Raw genomic sequence first — 8,280 nt, 5'->3', positions numbered from 1 at the left:
TTTGTATATAAACTGCAAATCACTGATAACAAAGAAAAAAGAAGACAGTGTCTACGTATGCACCTAAAACCATCTCACTGCTTTTCTGAAAAACGTGTTTTAGTAAATACTAAGAAAAACTAAGCCGGAAAATCAGTGATAACTTTAGTGTTAATTATTTTTGATCCTCACATTCTTTCAGACTTCATAATCGTATCAAAGTGTCCTTTAGTAATACGACAACAAACTATTCCCTTGGCTCCCAACGCCAACTCCTACATCTCCACCATCATTGCCCATGAAACTATGGGAAGCCAAGAAGATCGTGCAAGAAAAGAAATTATCACACTATGATCTACTTCAGCAGAAATACTTACTTCAGCAGAAACAAAACAATTTAAAACAAAAGAATCATTTTTTATTTTGAAGAATACATTTAAAATCAACTTACCAGCATCCTACTAAAATACGGAATCACATTAACTCAAGAATCCTTTACTTGTGACCCAATACATAGATCGATATACACTCGAACTAAAGATTTAGTGACTTTTGATGTTCCAGGAGCTCGACAATCCACGTAGGAATCCTTAACCTGCTATGGCCTTTGGGGATCTATGCGACAAGAATCATATGCTCAATATGTTATTGCTTGATTCCTCCTATCTTGGTTTTCAATTCCACCGATCTTCTTCCATATACATAGGTTTACATAGATTAAGTAATCGTATGATTATTCTTTATATAAATTATATATCCATAACCTTTTTTTGTTATCATCAGAGTGAATATATAATGTTTTCGAGTACATTCATCTCATCAATCCGTACATAGAAATATAACAAGCATTACTAAATATACTAATACTTATTTTAGTAAGAAAATAATTAGTAAGTGAAAATAATAAATACATCCTTTAGAAATGAAGCCATAACTGAAAAGAAAAAGTAAAGTTACAATAACATAGACCACTCCATGCCTTTGATGTCAGAAACTAAGCCCTCTTTCACCCCAAACGTGGAGTTCAGTTTTCTAAATTTCTAATGCACGTGTTCATACTGACCTATATCAACTAATCAAGTTTTTTTCCGAAGAGGTATGTTTTTTTCTGAACAGTAATCGAAAGTGATGAAGCTATTGGTAACTTTTCTGGAGCCAATGTTTGGTGTTCCTTCTAAAAACAATTTTCATAGGAGTTAATCGACTACATATTTTTCCCCAGTGATGTGATCTTCACCGGTATATGTACATGTTATGAGAGCATTTCTATTGAGAATCTTAGAAATCAATATTATTAGGATATACAACACCCACGTACCCCGCGCTTGCCCGGGGTTGGCGAACCCTAGTATTATAGAGAACTCGACGTGCCTCCCTCAACGTGGGACGCGAAGAGTGTTTGTTTATACAACTTGTAACAGATGATTGAACCGGACCGAAATATCTGAAACGGAACCGGACCAAAATCCTCAAATATCTGAATGGTTCATATATTTCTAATATCCAAACCAACCGAACCAAGTGTTATCCGAATATATAAAAATATTAATTATATATACAAATAACATAACTAAATATATTTTTTAATTCCATTAAAATTATCCAAAACTATTTGAAGAAAAATAAATTATTATAATGTATCCGAACTATCAGAAAGTATCCGGATATTATTATCCAAAATATCCAAAGTAGTCTGAAATATTCAAGATTTTTATCCGAATCATCCTAATTATTCGATATCTTATTCAAAATACTCGATATTTAATTCGAAATACCAGAATTACCTGAAATAACCGAATCAGAACCGAATGAGAACCTCTGGATATTTTCTAGTTCCTAGTTTTACTATCCGAATGGAACCGAATATATGTCAATCAGTGGCGGATCTAGAAAATATTTTTAGTGGGGGCATATTAAAAATAGATTTTTTTTACTTGATAATCTGAAGAAAATAATAAATGTAAAATGTAGATAAAAGGAAAATCAGAAATAATAAGGGAAAAAGAAGAAGAAGGAGCTTTGAACCCAGGTTTTGTGGTGGCAAAAGAAAGACTTTAACCAACTAAGCTGTATAATTTATGACAATCTCTATGCAGTTAAGTTTAATTTTATAATATTGTGGTGGCAACTGCCCCCTTGCTGTTGTACGTAGATCCGCCGCTGTATGTCATATAGTAAATAAATCCTCTAGCCTCTATCAGACAATCACTTATTCACAAACTTCGTGTGGGGCTAAAATTCTTCTCAATCGTTAGAATATCTAGGTTCATCTCTCCTCTTTCAATACAAGATATCGTTATCTCAGTTGGATTTTTCTCTATCCGAACTACCCAAACTACTCATATCCAAACTGAACTTAACCGAAGCGATATCCCAAACGTCCGGGTCTAACTAACGCCAACTCTCTAGTAATACTATTATTTACCTATGTTACATGGAAACGGAAGCGGGTACCTGGAAGCAGAAGCGTAAGGAAGCGCAGAAGCGAGAATTTTTAAAATATTAGGAAGCGGGTACGTGTTGGAAGCGTATATCCATATATAAATATTTTATATATATATATATATATTTAAAAAAAATTAGGACTAAAAATTATATGATTTAAATTTGAAATAAAGCATTTATTCATTTATAATCATTTTGAAATGATTTTATATTAAAACTGTAAAAATACACATAAATTAAGTTTACAAAAAAATATTATATTAATTATTTTTAATACTTCATAAATAATTGACACAATATATTTCAATATGTGCTATATCTTTAATAAAAAATTTCAATGCATAAAGAAAATTTATATTGTTAATTTTTATACTTGTATATTTCTATTCTCTCTATTCAATATTATTAAAATTTGGATTTTATATAAATTAAAAGCTATAATTTATATTTTTATTGATATAAGACATTGTAGTTTTTTTCTTTAAAAGAATGGAAGCGTGATTCCAAAACGGAATCGTAAGCTTCCAACAGGTTTTTAAAGAGAATATTTTAGAAACGTTTTGGAAGCGAGATTCCGCAAGCTTCCACAAGGTTCCGATTCCGATTCCGGTTCCGAAGCGGGAAGCGGACGTCCGGTGAAGCTTCCATGCAACGTAGTTATTTACAGATTATGTGTGACCCTGTTTGTATTTTCTTCAATAAATAAATAGAAAACATTGAGTAGTTCAAAAATCCAGAGAGACATAAGGCACGTCAGTTCAGTTGAAAGACTTTCAGTAAGTGGCCAAAGTGTCAGGAAATCTTTTTAATCATTGTTGTTTCTGTTGGTCGGATTACATACAAAGATTTATATTTTATAGAACAAAAAGATATATTAAAATCATAACGCAAGACTTTTCAAATTTCATTTTGAAGCATATATTGAGAAGAACAGAGACCACACAAGAAGCCTTGCCGGCAACGAAGAGATGGAAGCGGAGAAGTTTCTAAAACCGGTGCTTCAGAAACCACCTGGCTACCGTGAGCCTCACGCGCCTCTTGAAACTCCTAACACATCATCACGTCGCCGGCCGCCTAAGCATATGATCCCGCCGTCTTTTTACCCGGAGAAGAAGCGACGATGGAGTCGTTGCCGCGTCTTTTGCTGCAGCTGCTGCATCACCGTCGCAATCGTCATCCTCCTCTTGGTCCTCACCGTCTCCGTCTTCTTCCTCAGGTACAGCCCGAGACTCCCCGTCGTACGCCTCGCCAACTTCCGCGTCACCGACTTCAACTTTTCCCGCGGGAAAGCCGACGACGGATTATCACAACTCACGGCGAAGACCACGGCGAAACTCGACTTCAGAAACCCCAACGGGAAGCTAAGGTACTACTACGGAGACGCTGACGTGGCGGTGAGCGTAGGAGACGGCGATTTCGAGACGAGCTTAGGGTCAACGAAAGTCAAAGGCTTTGTGGAGAAGCCGGGGAATCGGACGGTCGTGATCATTCCGATCAACGTGAAGGGACAGCAGGTGGATGATCTGACGGTTAAGAGGCTTCGAGCGGAGATGAAGAGTAAGAAGTTGGTGGTGAAGGTGACAGTCAAGACGAAGGTGGGGTTGGCTGTGGGAAGGCGTAGGATTGTTACGGTGGGGATTAGTCTCAGTTGCGGTGGCGTTACATTACAGACGCTTGATAAACAGATGGCTAAATGTACCATCACAATGCTTAAATGGTACGTTCATTCAATTAATGATTAGTGTTAATAAGCTTTGATTAGTGACAAATAAAATTATTTAAATTGCAGGATTACATTGCACTCATAAGTAATGATGATGGATTTGTCATTTTCATAGACGCTTCAAGCGTGGTTACACGTCGCCAACGGCTCAGCTTCACGAATCACTCTGTATTTTTTTTATCCTCCTTATATTTACTTTAAGCATATGATTTATTTTTTTGTCATCCTTTAAGCATATGATTGCGATCCAATATTCAGCCATTATTTTATCATTTTGAATACGATTTTATTTATAAACAGTATCTTAGAGTTAGTGGTTCTCCACGTATTTGTTTTCTTGTAATGGATATAGAGAAATGATTTTGCTACACAACCATAGTGCATGGAGTATCCAGAGGTAGGCGTGGGACGGATCCGGATATCCGAGAAATTCGGGGTACCCGGATCCGGATCCGTGAACTTAATATTCGGATCCGGATTCGTAGTTTCCGGATATCCGGATTTCGGATATCTGTCCCGATATTGTATTATCCGCGGATATCCGGATCCGGATCCGTAAAAATAATATATTTTTTTAAAATACTATTTTTTTTAATATAATATATAAATCAAATATTTAATATAATATATAAATCAAATATTTATAAATATATTTATATATGTCTATAATATTGTAAAAACTAAAATATAATATTATAAGATTAATTCATGTATAAATATTAATATATCAAATATAAATATTAATGAAATTTAAAAATTTAATGTGTTTTAAAAATACGTATCCAGATATTCGAACCTAAAAATTAAGATATTCGGATTCGGTTTGGATGGATCCAAGATTTTACTATCCGGATTCGGATCTGGACACCCCGGATATCCTATTTACGGAGCGAATCTCGGATCGAATCCGGATCTTGGATAATAAGTCTCAGGCCTATCTAGAGGTACAACAAAACAAGTTTGTCTGTTCCACAATGCATACACAAAGAGAACATGAAACACCGACTAGCAGCACACAACATGAATTTAATTATTCAAACTAATCCACAAGTTACCAATAAAAGTGATAACTCAATACCAAAAGACCCCACCAAAACCTGCAAAACACAAGCTCCAGTACCTGATAGGTTTTTTATAGTTGGCCTCTTGGCTTATTTTGATTCAGAAGAAAACAGAATCGAAAGAAAAAAAATTAGAAGTTTGGCTAAAGCTCTATAGCCTTTTATCCCTTCCAAGGATGCTGAAAGGAGATTCAAATAAAAGCCCCTAAAATGTCGAACTTCTCTTCTGTCTCATCCGCTACAAAAATAGAAGTGTCCTCTCTCTCTCTCTTCTTGAAGATACCATCAAATGGACTTAGTCTGATATCCTAAACTCCACTCCTAAAACGTCTTTCACCATCTCATATGTCACAAATGCAATCGCAATTGATGGTACAACCTATACCAACACGACAATAATACTCTTGAGAAAAGGAGGTTTGATTTAAAAGAAAAAAAGTTTTTGTTATAAAGAACAAACCTTCACTGAGTTGGGGACCAAACCCTTGTACAAAGCTCCAAAGCCTTCATGACGAACTGTCTTCCTAAATGCATCAACCATGCCGTTGTATTCAAGCTTGCTTCTCCCCTCGCCTGTAACAACAGAGGAAGCATCTTTCCACCCAACCATTTGCATTCTCCTACGAATCACATCCAGTGGGTAAGCAATCGTTTGACCAACAGTTCCAGCTATAGCACCGCACGAGAGTCTCGTTATGATGGTCAGCTCATTGTTCTCCACTAGTCCAAATGGATTGTCTTTGACTAGCCAGTCCTTAAGGGACTCATAGACCGCAAAGTTCAAGCCCACATATGGAACCTGCATTTATCACAATGGTCTCTCATGAAATGGATGAAATACTAGTATTACGTTTTGAGTGGTGAAAAAGAAATGAGACTTACAACTCCAATCACTGATGGAAGCCAACCACGGTACAGGGCCCTTGGACCTTCCTCTCTCAGGACAGTTGATAAAGCATGTGCAATTCCTCTATATTGATAAGGAGAGTTTGCAGTCTGTCGACATATCATCAATGTTTGCAGACTTAACAAAGATGACCAATTAAGCAAGTCCCCAGCAAATTACAAAGTTATGGTGTACAACAAAAAGTTACCTGGACAGTTAGCCTTCCACGAACCATATCCATTGGGTACGTTGCAGACATTGCTATTATTCCAGCAGTTGCACCAGCTCCAAGCCGTAAAACAGGAGTGAGTTGGGCGTTCTCTGCAGAAGCGGAAACGGCATAAACCCATTAACCATAAAATCTTATAAACAGAGTATTGTTGTAATATATATTCAACAAAGCTCCAAAGTTTCGTTTTAGCAACTTAAATTAAAGGTTAAAGTGATAGGTAATACTCATTCCATTTCAAAAAGATCTATGTTTTGAAGTTTTCACACATATTATAAATACATTATTTAGTGATTTAAACATTTGTCATACTTTTATCCAATCAAAATTCCATAAACACAATTAATTTATTCAAAGTTAGCTATTACCTAATAAAAATTGCATTAAAAAGTAAAAATGTATCTTTAACATTTTTTTTACTAAATATGGATCATTTTGGAGTATCATGCAATAGAAGATTCAATCAGGAATAAAAAAAAAAATTTAGACTGAAATCAACTAACCATTTCCTGTCTGCTGACGATACATGTACAGTATACCCCTAACAGACAGAGAGGGCATTAGATTAGATTAAGATATATAAATTGAGTAGAATGAAGAGAACATAGTATGGAGAAGGTCTTACTTTGAAGCCTGCTCATAGCTGAAAAATTTGACAGCCGAGTTAGGAACAATACGAGCACAGTTGGTGCCGTTTCCTTTGAACAGTCCACGAACCCCCTCGGTTCTCCAAATATACTTCAATCCTTGGACTGTCCCACTATACTTTATGTTATGTGGATTTTGGACCTACGTGTAATCGGCAATGAACATGTTAAGTCTCCACTCTCTAGTTCATTTAAATGCTTCAAAACAAAAAGCAGAGCAAAACCTGAAGCAATATCTTCATCCTTTCCAGAGGTGCAACTGCAGTTCGTGACCTAATCAAAACACACACATCTCCGTTCAGACATTACCCCCAAGAAACTAACAGCTCTTTCTTTTATATATAAGTCAATCACAGGACTCGACCATTTTCAAGTAAAGATGAACACTTTCTGACCATACTACTCCTTCAGACATAAACCCGATATCTACATTTGACTGTTTAAGGCACTGATCTACTCAGCAACCAGATTCATCAACATCAATAAAGTTTTGATTTTTAATGAAAACCCATGAAGCATTTCACGAGATTCATCAACATAATAGAAAAAAAAAAGAAGAAGAGAAACTCACACTCCACCAGCGACGCCACCGGCGAAGAGAGACTTGCAGATGCTGAGGACAGCATGGCTCGGAGCTTTGACTCCTTCTCTCGCCAACTTCGCTTCCTCCGCCAGGTTTACGATCGTTGATACAGCTGCCGACTCGGTGCTCTTCACATCCTCTGATGCCATCGATACAGAGAAATCGAAATCACTCCCCTACGATTACGAACGATCTCAAATGATCTCTTCAGAAGTTTTCTAACGATCTTCGATCTCTCGACGAGGACCTGAAACCCCTGCAGAAATCTTCGTTTTGAGATTGAGGAGAAGAGAGATCAAAGCACTTGTCGAGAGAGAGAAATCTACTTCTCTTCTCTTTCACTGTCCCGGCGGCGATGATAATAAACGCCAAAAGACAACCTAACTAATTAAGAAGACTGATGCATTACGACGACGTTTTGATGGCACTCTTTTTCTTGGGTATATTTACAAATCAGTACCTTGACTAATTTTGTTTTGTAAAATAGTCCTTATATTGCGAAAAATGAAAATCAGTTTCAAGTCTGCATCTAGGTGATGAATGAATACTACCTTTTTTTTCCCGTCGAATACTACTATTGATAATGTTATCGTAATTGTCAACGATACAGATATGAAATATGTCTTCTCATAATCCAAGAAATGAATGAAGAGCTTCTGAACAAAAAGTATAAACTAAAGAGTGTTATGTATTAAGAATTACCTTGAATAACAATCCTTTTTTTATT

General features: G+C 36.1%; 2 protein-coding genes across 2 annotated transcripts; one reads left to right on the top strand and one right to left on the bottom strand.

Annotated features, from left to right (window-relative positions):
- Nucleotides 1-3,134: 3,134 nt before the first annotated feature.
- Nucleotides 3,135-4,517, top strand: LOC106332416. The gene is made up of 3 exons (XM_013770877.1): nt 3,135-3,200; nt 3,340-4,141; nt 4,214-4,517. Exons 2-3 carry the CDS (start codon nt 3,393-3,395, stop codon nt 4,230-4,232), a joined length of 768 nt encoding a protein of 255 aa, XP_013626331.1. The 5' UTR covers nt 3,135-3,200; nt 3,340-3,392; the 3' UTR covers nt 4,233-4,517.
- A 626-nt stretch (nt 4,518-5,143) lies between these two features.
- LOC106328404 (mitochondrial adenine nucleotide transporter ADNT1-like) lies at nt 5,144-7,926 on the bottom strand. The gene is made up of 8 exons (XM_013766839.1): nt 7,542-7,926; nt 7,195-7,243; nt 6,949-7,112; nt 6,827-6,864; nt 6,303-6,415; nt 6,091-6,204; nt 5,669-6,007; nt 5,144-5,587 (listed from the first exon to the last, which is right to left on the bottom strand). The coding sequence occupies exons 1-8, from the start codon at nt 7,700-7,702 to the stop codon at nt 5,504-5,506; spliced, it is 1,062 nt and encodes a 353-aa protein (XP_013622293.1). The 5' UTR covers nt 7,703-7,926; the 3' UTR covers nt 5,144-5,503.
- Nucleotides 7,927-8,280: the final 354 nt, after the last annotated feature.

This window comes from Brassica oleracea, chromosome C3 (assembly GCF_000695525.1).
Source record: "Brassica oleracea var. oleracea cultivar TO1000 chromosome C3, BOL, whole genome shotgun sequence".
Lineage (NCBI taxonomy): Eukaryota > Viridiplantae > Streptophyta > Magnoliopsida > Brassicales > Brassicaceae > Brassica > Brassica oleracea.
Note: the sequence above shows the minus strand (reverse complement) of the source record. Positions and strands in the feature narration are given on the sequence as shown.

Excerpts from the sequence above, each read along its gene's own strand:
- LOC106332416 (XM_013770877.1), top strand. The coding sequence starts at position 3,393 with ATGGAAGCGGAGAAGTTTCTAAAACCGGTGCTTCAGAAACCACCTGGC.
- LOC106328404 (XM_013766839.1), bottom strand. The coding sequence starts at position 7,702 with ATGGCATCAGAGGATGTGAAGAGCACCGAGTCGGCAGCTGTATCAACG. Across the intron at positions 7,244-7,541 it reads GGTGGCGTCGCTGGTGGAGT|GTCACGAACTGCAGTTGCAC; the intron begins GTGAGTTTCTCT and ends TGTTTTGATTAG. Across the intron at positions 5,588-5,668 it reads TGGTCCCCAACTCAGTGAAG|GTTGTACCATCAATTGCGAT; the intron begins GTTTGTTCTTTA and ends GTGTTGGTATAG.